Source organism: Aegilops tauschii, chromosome 1 (assembly GCF_002575655.3).
Source record: "Aegilops tauschii subsp. strangulata cultivar AL8/78 chromosome 1, Aet v6.0, whole genome shotgun sequence".
NCBI classification, from domain to species: Eukaryota; Viridiplantae; Streptophyta; class Magnoliopsida; order Poales; family Poaceae; genus Aegilops; species Aegilops tauschii.
The window spans coordinates 55178826-55196735 of record NC_053035.3 but is presented as its reverse complement, the minus strand read 5'-3'; the positions used below and the strand labels follow the sequence as shown (position 1 = coordinate 55196735).

The 17910-nt window shown below is 41.9% G+C and overlaps 1 protein-coding gene across 2 annotated transcripts; it reads right to left on the bottom strand.

The window, feature by feature from the left end:
* Positions 1 to 499: 499 nt before the first annotated feature.
* LOC109732877 (E3 SUMO-protein ligase SIZ1) lies at positions 500 to 15847 on the bottom strand. Of its 2 annotated transcripts, none has more exons than XM_020292078.4 (17): positions 15393 to 15847; positions 14168 to 14248; positions 13605 to 13647; positions 13197 to 13275; positions 12927 to 13089; positions 12652 to 12785; positions 11416 to 11484; positions 8690 to 8777; positions 7456 to 7531; positions 7185 to 7258; positions 5987 to 6094; positions 4724 to 4885; positions 4141 to 4245; positions 3871 to 3951; positions 2611 to 3790; positions 1640 to 1984; positions 500 to 796 (listed from the first exon to the last, which is right to left on the bottom strand). In XM_020292078.4, the coding sequence occupies exons 1-16, from the start codon at positions 15417 to 15419 to the stop codon at positions 1833 to 1835; spliced, it is 2622 nt and encodes an 873-aa protein (XP_020147667.1). In that variant the 5' UTR covers positions 15420 to 15847; the 3' UTR covers positions 500 to 796; positions 1640 to 1832. The 2 variants fall into 2 exon arrangements, with proteins under 2 accessions (XP_020147667.1, XP_020147666.1); XM_020292077.4 differs by having other exon boundaries at positions 12927 to 13092; positions 15393 to 15804.
* Positions 15848 to 17910: the final 2063 nt, after the last annotated feature.

Sequence of the window (17910 nt, the reverse complement as noted above, 5' to 3'; positions counted from 1 at the left end):
GGTGCAAGTCCGTACTGACGCCTGTCGTTACAACGTTAGTGGGGGCGATAGTTGTGCATCAGCACCGATCTCCAATTCTCCATACATCACAAGGCAAGGAGGGCACCCAAATTCTGGCAATGCATGTACCGCCCATCATGATGGTCCGATGACAGGAGCAAGCACTGCTTAGACAAGACCGATTTACAACTTACCATAGGTGATGAGTCGACGCAAGTATATGCACAAAACCACAATGTAGTACTGCAAAATTTGGCAGCAGAACTCTCTAGGATATCACAACAGGCAGGTTTCTATTTTTGACAATGCAAACTGGTTAATGCACAGGCCTGCTCCTGTGACACCAGTACTGAGATAGAAATGATCTTGCTTACCATTAGAGGCCTCGGTTGCCCTGTTGGCATGAGATAATCAACCCGCTCAAGCCTGCATGCAACAACTGAGGTTATGCCGGCATGAGAACTCCGAAGAAAATACAACACCTGGCAGGCACTTCTCATGCTTGGCAAAGCACAGATAAATCAACAGCAACAAGTAACACTGAAGGGCTCTGTTTATTGACCGCCACTTCAGAAATAATAATTTATTCTCCATCGAACATCAAGGTAACGAACATCTAAATTAGCGCCTCAAACCCTAAATACAATGATGGTACACACAAACATCCACATGTATAGACTTGCATCCAGGGTGGCCTCCCTATTCCCTTATGTCCAGTAAAGAAGGTCAAAAAATGTACAAACTGCTCCAGTAGCAACATTATCCTTGATCCCCAGTCAGAATTTTCTATACCAACCTAGCAGGAATAGAAATACATAAGTGATCTCTGATAATTACATGAACAGGTAGGTAAATAAATATATGGATGAACTCGGTGTTAAATAATTTATGTCATGGTAAATGATTTAGTTTTAAAAACTTCATGAATTCCGGTGCTATTTTACCCTATGGCTTCACCAGTAGATCCTCAACAATACATTAGCATAACAAAGAAAAGAGGTTCTTGTGATCAAATCATGCTGCTTATATGTGATCAGATTAGTTACTGCTTATTTGAGATTTGAATTACTGCCCACAAATTATACAGCTTAGATGATGATGAAGCATCTGTCACAAAACTGTATACAGTTTGCCACTCGGTCAAATATTAACTTTCTTAGACAATCCAAGATTTAAAAAAACTGGCTATGTCTTCCGCTAGCCAATCTAGCAACTAAATTTTTAAAAGGAAGGGAATAAAACCTAACAGGCTAACTAATGGAAGTTCAGAAGCAAACTGAAGCATAAAGAATCTTTAGAAGAGCATATTTATCTGCTTCATTTTGCACAACTAACAAGAATTGGCAGCAGACTTTTCTTCTACTTATCATGCTTTACTTTGGAACTAACAAGAATTGGCACCAGACTTTGATTCTACTTATCATGCTTTACTTTGGAACTTCTGCTTTCTATTTGCATTACATTGCATGCCATTCTTAAGTCAGAGATGCAGAAATATCTTCTATGCCATGTTTTTTTCTTCTAAAAACATGCCTAGTTACAAAGTAACCACTTGAATCCCACAAAAACAAAGTGCAAGGATTGCCTGTCGAAAGAAGTTGGACACTGCAGAAATAGATGATTGATTCGTTAAGCTCACCATCAGAGTCCTCTGTGCAGATCCCCATGGAACACTTGTAGTTTGTCGACCAGGTGAGGCAACACAGCATCTATGTTTGTGTTTCTCTTTACATCAACCAGAAGAACCTGATAACCTCGGTAAAAATCAGGATTTCTGGAAGGCAGCCTTGCCAAATTAATGCAAACTCAACTATCCCATTTAAATGTCCAATCTACTCAGAGTCAGAATCTATTGATAAACAAAGTCGAGGCCTGACCGACCGAGACCGAGGCTGGCGAGGATGAGAAAATATATTCTCAATCCTTCTTGGATTTAAATTAGCTCCGTCATCTCTGTCATTGTTTGTGCTTGGAAGGACAGAAGCTGCAAAATTAGGGGAAAATAATTATGCCAGTACCACAAGGGAATTTAAACAATCGAATTAATCTGCTGATAAATACAAGATGATACAGGTGGGTACACAGAGCAACAAATATTAGCAGGAAAAAGGTCGGAAGATTAAAAATCTCAAAATCCAGTTCAATTCATGATACAAAAGGTTTAAATGGAGTGAAACTTGTTTCTTTACAACCCTGATCAACATCCAACTGATATTTTCCTATCGGATGAACACTGCAGATCACTTTTTCCTACTATTTGGGGGGGTGTAGGATAACATAACTTCGAAACTAGGAGAAATTTGGGGGAACGATTGCAATTTTCAGCTTACAGTTAACCATAACTAGACTAGTAGAAACATAAACCCTTTCTTAAGAAAGTAGGATTACTTTATTTTCCCTTTGGGAACTTTTGGCAAATCTTAAGGACAAATAAGAAAGTGGGACAAAAGGACAGCTGTTTCTAAGGCGTGATTTACTTGAAAGATCAGCTTTAAGTAACCACTTAGTAGTTTTCTTATTTGCAGTTCCACTAAAAAAGCTATATGCTCTTCAACTGCTGAAATGGAGCATACAAGAAAGGAAAACTGAATGCATAAAAGGGAGACAAACCAGCATCAGTTAATGGTTCCACTCCTGTCTCATTTGACCGTATTTGTTCTTGCAAATTTAAACCATTAGCAACTGCAGGCTCTTCATTACCACCTCCACCGGCTGCGAGCGTAAGAGAGATCCAATCATCAGACTGAACCCCATTTGATGCATTTACACGCTCACTTGGTTCTTCCTGAAGGGGAGCAGAAGAAGGCTGACTTGGAAGAAAAATTTGCAAAGAAGGATCATCACCACCGAAAGCCAATGGGTTATCAACCAAACTTCCATGCATTTCATTATTACTGCGGTAAACTGGAAGGTCATGAGCTACAGAAGCCTCCTCTATGCCAACATTACAATCAAGGGAATAGTCGTTTGGTGTAATGCTAAAGGAATTGTGCGAACCAACATAAGTATCGGCGGTGCCATCCCCGAAAAACTGGTAGCCTTGCTCCGGTTGGGAATAGGGCATTTGCCAATTAGTCATCTCAAAATCATCAGCATTGTTGCTTAATAAACCAAGTCCACTAGTACCGACGCCAGCATCTTCCTGGTATCTTCCAGTAAATCCAGCACCACTAGTGGCAAAAGGAAAACCACCGTCATTTACAGTAGTATTGTTGTAGACCGTTGGTGGGCAAACAACTGTGTCATTCTCTTCATCAGAATCACTAAGAACAATGACATCTCCAGCACTAAGTTGTTGCTGTGATGTATCCTCTGTGTTATATGTTTGGCCGAAATTGAGAGGAAAACTTTCAAACTCATGACCATTGTTCAATGATAAATCAATATGCATACTGCCCTCCTGGTTCACACTTGTGTCTTCCCCATCTCTATAACTCCCAGTGGGACTACTGCTCATAGGGAAAGTGTTTGGAGTTCGGAAAGTAATATTGTTCTGGGTGATATTTCCTACAACAGAAGGCTTCTTGTCATCTGCTTTGTTACTAACTTCCCAGATTCCATTTTTTCTTTTGATTCCAATTTTTAAACTCTTATGGCCATCAGAACTACCTTCTATCTTGAGTTCATTAAAATTCTCAACACCAGGTTTGTTATCTTCCTTTGAGATACAGAGCGTGCCATCAGGCATATGCCACTGAGATAATTCCCTAGTTGGTACATCACCCTTTATACGCCAAGATCCATCTGGCTTAATATCAATCTCATTGACATCTTCACTACAATCACGCAACTGCATCATAAAGAAAAAAGAATAAACAAAAGCAACCAAATCACGCAACAACAAAAACCAAAGGTATGATGAAGACCTACCAGAGAAGTAATCCGATTGAAGTAAGGATCAATCATCAAATTCTCAAGAGAGTAGTTCTTTAAACATATTGGACACTGCCACTGCAGAATGCAAAAAGAGAGCAATCAGAGAAACTATATAAGACATACCAAACCAAATTTATGCCACAATATGGGCTGCCACCTTGCAGAAAATCACTAAACATGGACGAACATCATTCTATATTTACTTAGACTTCCTGGATGCACATGCACAAGTGTTGATGTACACATATAAGCGCAAAATCTAACCTTGCGGGACCGCTGATTCAGTTCCACGAAGGTGTCGAGATCAAAACAACCCATGTGAACGCAAGGCTTGAACCTTCCAGCAGTCTTCATTCTGGATCCACTATTCTGAAAATATATATTAGAACTGTTAGATTGGTTCCAAATCTTGCATAAGCCACGAGAAATATTTGGTTTAAATATTGGTTGCCCAAGATTGACAAGAAAAAGCATTGGAAGTGGGCAAAGGGCATGGCCATATGGGCATGTTGAAAACTGGAAACACCAAGACAAAGGACGAATTTTAGCACATGGCAAAACAACAGGTAGGGTGATTTGGATACAAACCAAATATACCCTTAGCTTATAAAGGTAGACATAACATACATTGACAAACAAAACACATAACAAACAAATATTTTTGCTTCTGCAAGATGCCATATTAGTACACCCATATCTATATGCCTAAAACTACTCAGCTAACGAGCAAGGAATGTAGCAAACCGACAGCGTGTAATTACTAACCACGAGGCAAGCATACAGGACTGACAAGTATATGCTGAGTCAGCCAAAAATAACAATAACAGTTACACGCTCGAAAACTCACAGGGCAACGAAGGTTGACTGTAACAGATTCAGTAACCACTTCCAAATCACTGTCACTATCAGCGTTCTCTGCAGTGTCTCCACCTCCGAGACAGCGCCGAACACGAGTAAGAGCATCCTCAAAAGACTCACCTTCAGCTTCCTTTGGAACTAAATTTAAAACCTGGATACCAATGATAGTGTTAACGGAAAGGTAATGCAACAAGAAATTATGTAATACGTCAGAAGGTAAATCAAGTGGTCTCAAATGGGAATGGGAAGGTAATGGAACAACTTATTCAAAATAATAACGTGGAGCACTACAAGATGCTGAAATCAAAAGAAAAATGTTCAAGAAACACCAGAAAATTTTAGTTTGGTAGAGTTGTTTTCACTGGACAAAGTAACAATTTGCAAAAGTAATCCTGAGAATACAGGATTAGATTCACTCTCACAAGTTGGAAAAGTTACAGCCAGTTTCATTTTATAACATGAGACTTTTCAGTGGCAGATGTTGGCAGTAATTAGTGGTCAAATCTGTTCCAGGTGGAGGATGCAATGGCAGATGTTCAGAGTTTCTGTAACAGAGTCCATGCCATCCAATTTTCCGAAGTTTGATCATCAACACATTTAAAACTATCGAAATTGGTTAATGTCCAATTTTAGAATAATTCTTAACAGTTACTGTTAAACTTATATTTGCAGGTAACGTGAAGTAGTAAAAAACAAATAGCAGTGGTCACAAGTCATTTCAAAACAAGAACTGTCAAAGTAGCATCTAGAAGATTTTGAAAGTAAAAATTGCCAAACGAAAAACAAAAACTGTGGGAGTAGTTCAGACTTGTGACGAATTACAGAACTTCATATTTTCCTTCTTGTAATAAAGTTCAAATTATGTGTCGTTCTTAATCATTGATGAACATTCCAGCCAGACACATATAGGGAGGAATGGTGGGCAATAACAATCAGTTGGTGTGCACATGTCCCTCTTCAGGATATATATAGATAAAGGGGCACAAAGTGTTCCGTACCATCGCAAAGATAACTCGAGTTGGAAAACAACATCGATGTGTCACTGACATGTGGCTCCATGGCTCACTAGTCTGCCTCACATGTGATGGCATTTTCAATTTGTACATCTTTGCGATGATACCGAGCTAAGTTTCTCCTTAAAAGGAGGCTATGATCCAGTCAAATGGAGAAAGGCAACTGAGAGATAAGTGAACAGGAAAAGGAAACACCTACTACCAATCATTTCAACTAAATTGATAAGTAAAGTCAAAACCTGAGGAACACTTCTCCTCCTAGCAACTCGGACTCCAAAGCAAAATGTTCGATTATCAACCCTTCGTAAGCAGATCTTGTTAGTTCCTTCTCTACTGCATGTGGTTATCTGCAAAATACAAGGATGGCAAGTTCAAGCCATGACAAAAAGAACTTGGGTAAAGAATAAAAATAAAAATGTAGCAAACAGTATTAATGTAATGATTGAATACAGAATGTTTCTTCATGCACAAGTTCTCAATCTGTCAACAACATATACCACAATTGATTGGTCCCAACATGAAAATGGATGTGGTATGCTGCCAGTTTTGTACCTAGACTATCCAACTCCAGTTGTTGATTCATGAAATCCAACAGTGGCTGTAGCAAGATAAGTCTACCTGACACCAATATCACCAAGCTAATTAAGTCTTTCGCGGAAGTGATGCCTCACAGTGCCATGGCCATGTAGTTAAATTCTTGTGTGGGACATAACATTATTAATTAGTGTATAGACAGTTCTTCATCTTACAGTTCACCCTTAACTCATATATGTATGTAAATTCAATTGTAGTACTTTCTGTGACGCTGGATCAAAAACTATTTGCACTTTTAAACAAGCTATTTTGGATGTTCAGGTAAGGTCAACAGTTACAAGCCTACTCATCATGAACATGACGGAACATAACCGAAAACTAATATTGGTCCATGGATGATATGGCCCTCAACACAGCTTGTAAAATCATAAGACCCGGTCATGTTGGCAAATGTGGCACAATTGCACAAGTGAAGTTGTGCTGGCAGTTTGCAGTCAACTGTGCTAGGATATAATGCTTGCTGGATCCGAACATAAAACCTGCAGTGTTCCAGGTTTAACTCTTTTAGTCCAAGTGAGTCCAAAAGCGTAAGCTGCATGCTATGGACATGCTGGACCATCATTTGTGGGTTATGCCCATTGATTGCAGCATCAAGTGCACTAGTGGGTATCCACAGAGTTACTGCCGAGGGGTGGTTACAGGCATTTAGGATCATCCCTTCGAGTGGGGCGGGGGGTTATCATGCAGCCTAACTAAGTGTTGCTGCAAGTAGAATTGTGGTCACAGGCCTACATAAGCTTGCTGGTCCAAATGCAACACTTTTTGTTTAACCCTTTTATGTGAGACAAGGATGAAACTGTAAGTGGATAAACATGCAGAGGGACAGAATAAGAATGAACTCACCAATGGCCCATCATCCCGTCCATTTATGCCTAGCAACTGAGAACCAGGTCTGGTCACTACTCGTACAGCAAAACCTGAATGAATGGAGAAGATAAACGACATTCACACTGATAATCCTTAATTCCAAAATGATCAATGTAAAACACAACCTACAAGGCTACAACTCAGATTTAGCACATATGTTAGAGCAGTGTCTGGGATATAAGCAAACATTGAACTGATACGCGTTTCAAAATATTCCTCAAGCCTAGTTATATATTGCCAACAATACCATTCACTTCCAATTCTGCATATTGGGGCCACTGCATCCTGAACTGAACTTTATCATTCATAAGAATGCACCAAACCTGTACATAAAACATCCTCTGGTTAATAAGACAGTACTACAGACCAACATATATAGTCTGGTCTCAGAGTATATCTGCAAACTAAAAACTTCTGAGAGAATCACTCCTCTGCATATACAAGATACTAGCATAGCATCTATATATGGTAAAAATGGAACTATCCAATAATGCAAAAAAAAGTTGGCAAGTGAACCTTATAAATTACTGATATCCCTTCCCCCCCCCCCCCCCCCCTCCCTCTACATAAAGGACATAACTTATCCTCAGATGTTTGCCTTCATGATTCGATAACAAATACATGGGATAATATACCATTCCTGTGAATGTAAATTCGATGATAGAATCCAGGTGCCTTAAAACCTAGACATATACTCAATTCTTCCAGATTAGTCATGGGGTTGTAACATAGCAGTATTTTAAAACGAGGAAGACTTTCAGAATTCGGGTATGTAAAGGTATAGCGGTATCAACAACAACAACAACAAAGCCTTCAATAACAAAAGTATAGCGCTATCAACAACAACAACAAAGCCTTCAATAACAAAGGTATAGCGGTATCAAGTCATATTAATTTCCTTTGCCCAAAAAGCATGGTATATTAAATCAAACTGAGAACTATGGCGCGTCTACTGTAGCTTCAAGTGTACTGTTCAAAGTACTGTTCGGTGTAGTTGCTGTCGGTTGCTAGAGATTAGATTGATTTGGTTAGTTTCTATCCGGTTGAGTTTGTGAAGTTTAACCTAAGTGGTCCATGTATGCTTGTGTACATATCTATGTAAAAAGCAAAGGAAGAAAGTGAATGAATCCAGAAAATTAAGAAAACTCTTTGGTTTGGATGCACGTCCTCAGCGAGTTGTAATGGCATTCAAATATATGTCCTATACAACACCTACTAGCATTTTACATTCTTTAATCAAGCAAAACATGAATTAAGCAGTGTCACTGAAGTACTGCTATGACATTTGTCTTCACCAACTATTCTAGATCTATTCCAACCACAATATGTGCATGCCTTCAGGTACGAGATTCTACATCAAGTTGTCACTGTCCAATTTCTCTACGACAGGTGTTTACCAAGTTGTAAACTACGCTCGCAGAGTGAGGACGAGTTCACTCAGAACTCAGGAATGCAAAAATTAGCTTTTCAGGAGAGCATACCTGGAGATCATATTCTGATCTCTGAACTGTTTCCCTATCCGCTCGAGAAAGTTGGAAGGTTTTCTCCACGGTTTGCAGTACACTTGTTCTACAGATAAGTGACAATGTGAGGATGGAATAAGGACAAGTTTATATCACAAGTAACACAAAAATCAGAAACCAGACAATGCAAGCACATCAATATGCAGTAGGGGTGCAAGCGGCATCCCGCTTCGTCCGGCGGAACTCATCAATAAGCTCATAATTTGCTCATTACTTGCCTAAAATTAACACTATATCTGAACTATGGTATTGTCCATTAGCCCGCCCCGCTTGCATCCCTACTATGCAGTTATCGATCACCCACCCTGAGTAATATATAGTAGATTACCATTGCAAGAGAAAATAACATTTAAGAAGAATTGTCCGCATACAAGGCCCCGTTTGGAACATGGGAAAACAGTAGAAACACTATTCACACAGGAAAAGCGCCTTTCCTGACGTTTGGAATGCAGGAATATCTTACAAAAAATGGGGATAGGAACCGATTTCCTTCACTTCTACAAGAATTTCACAGGGTTCTGAACACCCAGTCCAACCTCATTTTTTCCCTCTCGTCGCATAAGACTGAGGCGCTGCAGCTACAGCAGCTGCTTGATCTCCCGCCATGACCAGCAAACACAGGAAAAGCTCTAAGCAAATCAACGGGCAGGGAGGCAGGGGAGAAGCTTAAGCAAGCACAAAAATGGAAACCCCGCAACATGTAGAACACATTGGTGGCGATGTTTTTCCGTAAGGAGCAGCTGGTAACTAGTGGCCGGAGCTAGGCGTGGCCGAGAAAAACTAGCAGAGAGAGAAAAGAAGGAAACGTGCATGGAGAAGATGAAGTTGGGATAAGAAAGAGCATGTGGTGGAGAAAGGGTGATTGCATGATGTTATTTTGCTATACCTTACACGGTGAGTTGTACCAGAAAATTATTCTCTATTAGGCAAGATTCAATGACATGTGTGGGGCTTAAGAGCTGTGTTTGACTGTAGTTTGACTGAGCTATTAGGATTCCTGTGATATACCAATTCCTGCATTCCAAACACATGATTTCTTTTCCTATTCCCGTATTTTTCCGACCGTGTTACAAACGGGGCCTAAATGTATTTTCAGAGACATGTAGACTAAGTTCTGACATCAACAGAACAGATATCTGCTACGTGCTTACTAAGCCTTTTCTTTGAAAAGATGAGTTGTCATTTTAAACTTATGAATTAAACAAACTGAGAGTACATTCAAGTTTAATAATAAGACTTCAAGAGGAATGTCTTATGTCTGTCAAAAGGTTATGAACTAGAGCAGCCGACTAAAAGGACAGACCCAGTGCTAGAAGCTCCCACACCAGGTGGGGTCGTCTGGGGAAGGATTATACAAGGCAAGTCTTACCCCTCACGGTGCAATGCAGGGAGGCTGCATCGAACCCAGGACCTCTTGGCACAAGTGGGGAGTACTTCACCACTGCGCTAGGCCTGTCTTTCAACTGGAGCAACCCACTAATATATATATAATTGTGTTGGATGAACCAGCATATACTATTAATATAGTGCTTCACCATGTAACAATAGCATAACGGGCATCCCTGGGAAAATAAACAAAGCAATACAATCTACCATGCATTACGTCCTGAAAGTAGAATCAAATATGGTGAGAATTTCCCAACAAAGAATGGACAAGGCAGAAACAGCCGAATGTAGCCCATCTTTTCCAAATTAAAATAAATAGGGATACGCTGTGGACGCGGTGGGACTTGGGAGCCTAGTAACGGCCCGATAGAAACTTTGCCAGGTAGGCAGGTACGCACACACGAGCGCCACAAAAGGGACAAGCTGCTCCAGCCTCCAGCAACCACGCCGCCGCCGCCTTGACTCTACGCTGCTGCAACCGCCACCGCCTTGACACGACCGCAGCCATTTCCCCCAAGCACAGCAGCGCTCCTCTCAACGGCAACCACGCTCGAGCAGGCAACCTCAACCTATTTATCTCTTTGTGGTTCGATTTTTTTGCTGTTGAGCTGCTGCTGCTTGCTTCCCCATGCTGTTCTTGTGCTTCTTGCTTCTTGCTTCCCCATGCTGCCATCCCCCCAAGCCCAGCCACTCTCCTCTTCCCCACTCTGTTCTTGGCTTCGTGCTGTTGCTCAGTGTTGATTCTTGTTGCTGCTTGCTGTTAGGTAGCATGGCATCTGGGAGCGCCACCGCCTGTAACCTATCATACGTGGGTGAGAGTGAAGGGCAGCCTGGTTTTGTAGATCCGAAATATCCTGTGTGGGCTTATGTTCAGAAAGTTGCACCTGCATCCTCTTCAGTCTCTAATACTAGCTTTTGATGTATTTTGCAAGTTGCAATCGCAATGACACAGGTCTGGAGGAACAATTAATTTAATTCAATCACTGAACACTTGAAAAGGGAGACAACAAATGGGGCAGTATTCTGATGTCATCTCAGTTTCTCGTTAATATTTTGTTTTAACTCTATTATATGGCATATTTTAAAAAAATTGTATATATGCTCGCCATATCCCCCATTGGTTGTTCTTGGAAAATGCCGTATCCCATGTCCCCGTATGCATATCACCATGTCCATGTCTCCGTATCCGTGCTTTTTAGCTCTTTCCAATTGTTTTCTTTCAGAAAGAGGGAAGGGAAACATCATGTATAATGGTATACATACTGGTGACTAGTAACAAGGTTTCATCTTATACTCACCCATCATTTGCAACACCAGATGACATGAATTTCAGAGGGGGTAATGGATTCCCTGTAGTGACCCAAAACCTGCAAATGTAGAAGTCTGAAACTTCAGCAAGTGAAAATTCCACTTTCCAGTCTACACAGAAAAGCAGGGGAAGTGCATGATATGGAGGCTTCTCATTCGAGATTCCGACTTCAGCTTAAATAAATGCTTTCTACTGAACATAAACAGTGCATGATATGGAGGTTAACTTCTATAATGCTATTCAGAGATTCTGACTTCGGATGCCCTAATTGCATTTACAAAGTTTGCTACTCCTTCAGGGGACAACTCATTCGAGATTCTGATTTATTTATTTATTTGTAAAAGCACAAATATGTACTTGTGCAAAACAACCTGGGGTGTAAAACAAGTAACTTGAATTGTGCCAAAACCTCATTTGAACTTCATGCTAACAAGAAATAAACCACCCTGTACATAAAGCCCAGCAGCAATAAGTTGGTGTTTAGTAAGCACAACGTGAACTTAGCCAATCAACACTTACGGAAACATTCTAGGAACCCCTGACTTAAACAGTGGCATAGCAGTTCAAATAATCAATGAACAGATATAGAAAGCTTGATGCATGGATAACTTCATTCCCAAAAGTATCCATTCTCCAGAGGAATGAAATGGCAGGTTCAATAGTATTCGTATCAGGACACTAACTTATAGTTGATCAGACACAAAAGAAGAAAGTCCAACAAGAAATAAACCACCCTGTACATTAAAGCCCAGCAGCAATAGGAACCCTTAACTTAACCAGTTATAGAACGGAAACACTTACGGAAACATTCTAGGAACCCTTAACTTAACCAGTTATAGAACGGGCATAGCAGTTCAAATAATAAATGAAAAGATATAGACGGCCTGATGCATGAGTAACTTCATTCCCAAAAGCACTCCATTCTCCAGAGGAATGAAATGGCAGGTTCAATAGCATTTGTATCAGGACACTAACTTATAGTTGATCAGACACAAAAGAAGAAAGTGATCAGATTTATTTACCACAACAGGCATTCCAATTAATTTATGGAAGGTGCTATCTGGAGCGAGCTAATCACTTTCAAAGTTCCAATTAGAATTCATTGTTAAATTCTAGTGACAAACATAATGATTAAGAAACATAAATGCACTATAAAATAACAAGTGTATATCAGATAAAAACTGAGCTAAAAAAACAAAGAGCAAGCAGGAGAAGCAAGACATACGGGTCTGCCCGACTTAGTCGGCATAATTCACAGTAGAAATGGGGTGGAACTTCAGGGCCAACACCCTCAGTGGGCTTATCTGGAACAAGCACACAACTCATATGTTGCCACACATGGCATCGATCATCCTCACACTGCAAAAAAGGCACAGTAAAATTCTCAAAAAGGGATGGCAGCACAAAAAACTGAATTAAGTTGACAGACTATAAGAACTTTGCTTCATGTCATAGTCATATTTTCAAGGGAAAAACAAGAGAGGAAAACAACTACAATACCTGGATCATATTATCGTTTAGCAACTTGCTATCACAAATGCAGCGGACCTTAGTCACTGGCTGTGGCTGGAAGGAGTCGTTGACTTCATCTTTAGGCCGGAATAAATCTGATCCAGTGTGGGACCTAGTGGCTAGATCGGGAGCAGATTGGATTTGCATTTTCCTGCTAATGAAAGCATAAATACCTCAAAAAGAAGCACCAATAATTTTATCTCAAGTATCTGCACTACTCTGCTACAGAGATAATTTGATAAAACAATATAATTGAACCTGTATATATCATCGATAATTTTTGCCACTGCCTCCTTTGTGAACGAATTTTTTCTTCCCCACCCATGATGCCTTTGACCTGCAACAGGATAACAGAACAAAAACTTAGCAGGTAGTTCAGGAAAGTATAAATCATTACAACATTCGAGATGAAGAAATGTATGCCATTGAGACAAAGATAAGAACATCAAATAGGAGTAGTTTAACTAGCCCGTCTACTGATCGAAAAGCAGAATTGGCAATCAAATACCAAAATGGAAACTAAGAAAGGGGGGTTAACATGAACAGCAGTGTGGAAAAAGAAACTTTCGCTTTAGCATAATTAAAATGTAAGGCTATCCCGTGAAAGTGTGAAATGCAATCAATGAAGATACAGATAACGGAAATACAAACAACAGACATGCATACCTTGCTCATCTGATAACAGTGCCAATACCCTGTCAATAAGATCCTGTGACCAGATGAGGAAACTGAATTAGATAATGAAAATACAAAATTGATAGCATTATTCAAAGGACATATTCTGCAGAGTATGGATTCTGTACTTATGAGAGGTTTAAAAAGTTTGAATCAACTGCTTTTAATTTGGAATTCTCAGGCGTGCGTGTGATACCATTTTTGCTACACATACAATGTATGAAAGGTGATGTAGCAACTATATGTGTATATTTTTCAGGAACGTAAATGGACATATTTTCGCATAAAATTGTGTGCATCAAATATTTCAGCATATACATTTGTGTGTGTTTTGTATCTTTTTAATGTCTACAATTATCGTTCTGCTCACGAGGACATGCTCCCAGTCTCACCTCTCAAGTGCCCTTAGGAATTACAAGATTCTGTTTTATGAAGTATAATGAACACCCGGCAAAAGTTACACCATGTGATCACCATATAATTGAAAACAAACTTCACAGAGATGGCGAAACAAAGTGCAGGAAATAGTCAAGAGAGCAAGAACATTTGCCAACCTGCTTCTTTCCTTGCTTTGGTAGGCCTAACTGATGCAAGATATCTTTGAGTTCCTTTATTCGAAAGTATGCCAGTTTATCCTGTGATGGACAATGGAAAAGGTCAAAGCTAAAGTGGCACAAACAACTCATTTTTGGCAAGACATGCATAGAGACTAAACACTAAAGCCAAACTACCAATCTTGGGGGGCATTTCGGTACGAGTAATGCTACATCTACAAAAGGTTACTTACAATTTTTACAGGCAAGCTGACGTGGAGGATTATGATTGGTAATAGGGGAATGAAGGGGCCCACCCCAGTTGAATTCGGGGGGGGGGGGGGGGATTAGTTAGGAAAGTTAAGTAAAACGTTGTAGGCCTAGCATGTTTCAGTACTTAACAGAGAGATGATTGTGTGTGGATTTGAGCATAGTACAACAGCTAATCTCGCTCAAGTAATTGTCATGGGTCCAAACTAAGATATCAACCCACTAGTACAACTAATCCTACTTATGCAATTGTCATGAAATACATTAATCCAAACTAGCAAACTATTTTCTCATGTCAACAGTTAAGAGAGTCTAACTTTAAGACTAGGCCAACACGAAGGACTCCTGAAAACTCACTCCTATATGACTGTGGACACTGGACTAACCCCATGTGTGACGAGTCAATCGAGTACAAACAAGTAAAAGCACACGCTAAAGGCTCTGCTGAATCCATCGGTAGATACTTCCTTTTATACCGCAGGCACTTTATTAATGCATAGAGAAAAATGCAGAACCACTCGAAGACACACACTTTATTAATGCATCAAGACACACACACGGAGCCAAATTATTACAGAAACATGCCATATGAAGCATTGGCGCGCAGCAGCAATCCCCAACTTGAACCCCCTCCTGCGACAACACCCAGCCAGAGCATTGGCACGCAGCAGCGACCTTCAACTTCAACCCCCGCCCACCTGCGCCAACACCAGACAGCAGTAATGGCCGTCCGCCACTAGACGCTACTGACACCAACTAATCCACTGCCTCCTTATTAACACCAAAACTAGACTCTGAAGTAGCGGCAGTTCCGCATCAACCGCAAACGCAGTCGTCGCGTCTAAGAGGTAGTCAAAGCGATTGAGGAGGAGGGGGGCACGGGCTCGAATTCCCCCGAGCGCATCGAATTCCTGGCGAAATCGGGGGAGATCGGGGCGAATTGGCAGCGGGGCGGGTTGGGCGGGTGTGTGCCTACCTTGCAGGTGGAAGCCAGGTCCGCCATGGCCACCGCCGAGTGTACACGCGCCCCGTGGCACGTGGCGCCTGCCTACTCACGCGCTCCGAGTCCCCCACGCTTGCGCAACGACCATGGGCGGGGGCGCGGCCGCCGATCGGGGGCGCGGCTGCGGCGCCGCCCAGGGGGAGCCGGCGCCGACGGCGGCGAGATCCGGCGGGGCCGGGTCGCGGGGAGGGGATGGGATGGAATGGCGCGAGCACACCGCCAACACTTTCCTCGTCTCTTCTCTTCTCTCTCTCCCCCGCCTCTGCTTCTTCGCCCCTCTCTCTCCGCTGGCCTCGTTTTGTACCGACGTGGTGCTGGTTTTTTCTCTCTCTTTCTCTCTCCTCCCCCTGGGGGGCTGCGTCGCGTGCGTGTGGGCTAGCCCGTCGACGAGGCCGCTGGTTTTCTCTCTCCTACTCGGCCACCGCGGCGGACGTATCGGCCGCTATCAAATCCGGTTTACTCCAACGGCCGTACGGGTCCGGTCCGCGCGCGGGCGGGTGCGCGGGGTTGGTCGTCGTCGTCCGCCTCGCCAGCCCACCCTCCTCACCCCGTCCGCGTTTCGCTGCTACGTTCACACACGCATGGTACCCACTTGACTCGCGGAGTCACCCAAGTCCTTGCTAATGAATTGCTGGGTTGTGGACCTAGTGGCAGTATTGTACTACTTGAGCCTTATAATCTAGTAGTATTACTAAAAAATTCTAGTACTATTAAATGTATTTTACCCGCCTATGGAAAAATCTATGGGTAGATGTGTATTTTGAAGGCTAACACGGACAGTCTGACCCCGCTCGGCCCCCGTGGTCCCCCAGGGGCGACACGGGCGGACCCCAATCTCGCCGCCACCGGCTCCCCCTCCCTCGCCCTTTCCCTCGCCGCCGCCGGTAGTCCCTGGCGGGCGAAGCCTCGGCGTAGGGGTGGGCGTAAAAACCGACCAACCGAATGCGAACCGGTACCGAAACCGAATAAACTGATTTTTCAGTTTTTTATACTGCCACAATTAAATTCGGTTTTTAGATTCAATAACCGAATTTAAATCGGTCGGTTTGGTATTAAACTGATAACCGAAGAAGAAAACCGAACGAGGCTCCCGCGTGCGCGCGTCCGGCCACGCAGCGTACGAGCGGCCAAATATTTTAATTGTTTTGGAGGCACACATCTTGCGCGTCCAGCCACGCAGCTCTGTCCCATGTGTTTGGCCTAATGCATGCATGCATGCATGCTAAGCCCGCTAGCGACTAGCTAGAGCTCTGTGTATAGGCCTGGCCCCTCCACTAACTACAAGGCCCACACAACAACTAGTGCGTATGTTGACTGGGTGGAGTGCACAGCGGCCATCGGCATATGAGTTTAGTCTCACATCGCTTGCAAAGCTCAATGCGACAAGACGCTGGGTTATACTGTATAACACTGGGGTGTACAGTCCTGACAGTAGAAGCACCAGCTCCTAAGCAGTGTTCGGTATAAACCGAAAACTGAACCGAAATAATAATACTTCAAGCATACTAACTAAGCAATTATGTCTTCTCAAAATAACATGGCCAAAGAAAGTTCATCCCTCCAAAATAATATAGTTTGGTCATGCTCCATCTTCGTCACACAAAATATTCAAATCATGCACAACCCCGGTTTCAGCCAAGCAATTGTTTCATACTTAAGAATTTTCAAACTTTTTCAACTTTCACGCAATACATGAGCGTGAGCCATGGACATAGCACTATAGGTGGAATAGAATATAATGATGGGGATTGTGTGAGAAGACAAAAAAGGAGAAAGTCTCACATTGACGCGGCTAATCAACGGGCTAGGGAGATGCCCATCAATTGATGTTAATGCAAGGAGTAGGGATTGCCATGCAACGGATGCACTAGAGCTATAAATGTATGAAAGCTCAACAAAAGAACCTAAGTGGGTGTGCATCCAACTTGCTTGCTCACAAAGACCTAGGGCATTTGAGGAAGCCCATTTTCAGAATATACAAGCCTAGTTCTATAATGAAAGATTCCCACTAGTATATGAAAGTGACAAAACAAGAGACTCTCTATCATAAAGATCATGGTGCTACTTTGAAGCACAAGTATGGAAAAAGGATAGTAGCATTGTCCCTTTTTATTTCTTTTTTTTGGGCCTCCCTTTTTTTGGCCTTTTTTTGGGACAATGCTCTATGAATGATGATCATCACACTTTTATTTATTTCCAACTCAATGATTACAGCTCGATACTAGAACAAAATATGACTCTATATGAATGCCTCCCGCGGTGTACTCGGATGGGCAATGAATCAAGAGTGACATGTATGAAATAATATGCATGGTGGATTTGCCACAAATACGATGTCAACTACATGATCATGCAAGGCAATATGACAATGATGAAACGTGTCATAATAAACAGAACGGTGGAAAGTTGCATGGCAATATATCACGGAATGGCTATAGAAATGCCATAATAGGTAGGTATGGTGGCTGTTTTGAGGAAGATATAAGGAGGT

Coding starts and splice junctions, on each gene's coding strand:
- LOC109732877 (XM_020292077.4), bottom strand. CDS start 15,419: ATGGCGGACCTGGCTTCCACCTGCAAG. Junction 13,093..13,196: donor ATTATCGATGATATATACAG/GTTCAATTATAT, acceptor TGCTTTCATTAG/CAGGAAAATGCAAATCCAAT. Junction 7,532..8,689: donor GATCAGAATATGATCTCCAG/GTATGCTCTCCT, acceptor TTTTATGTACAG/GTTTGGTGCATTCTTATGAA.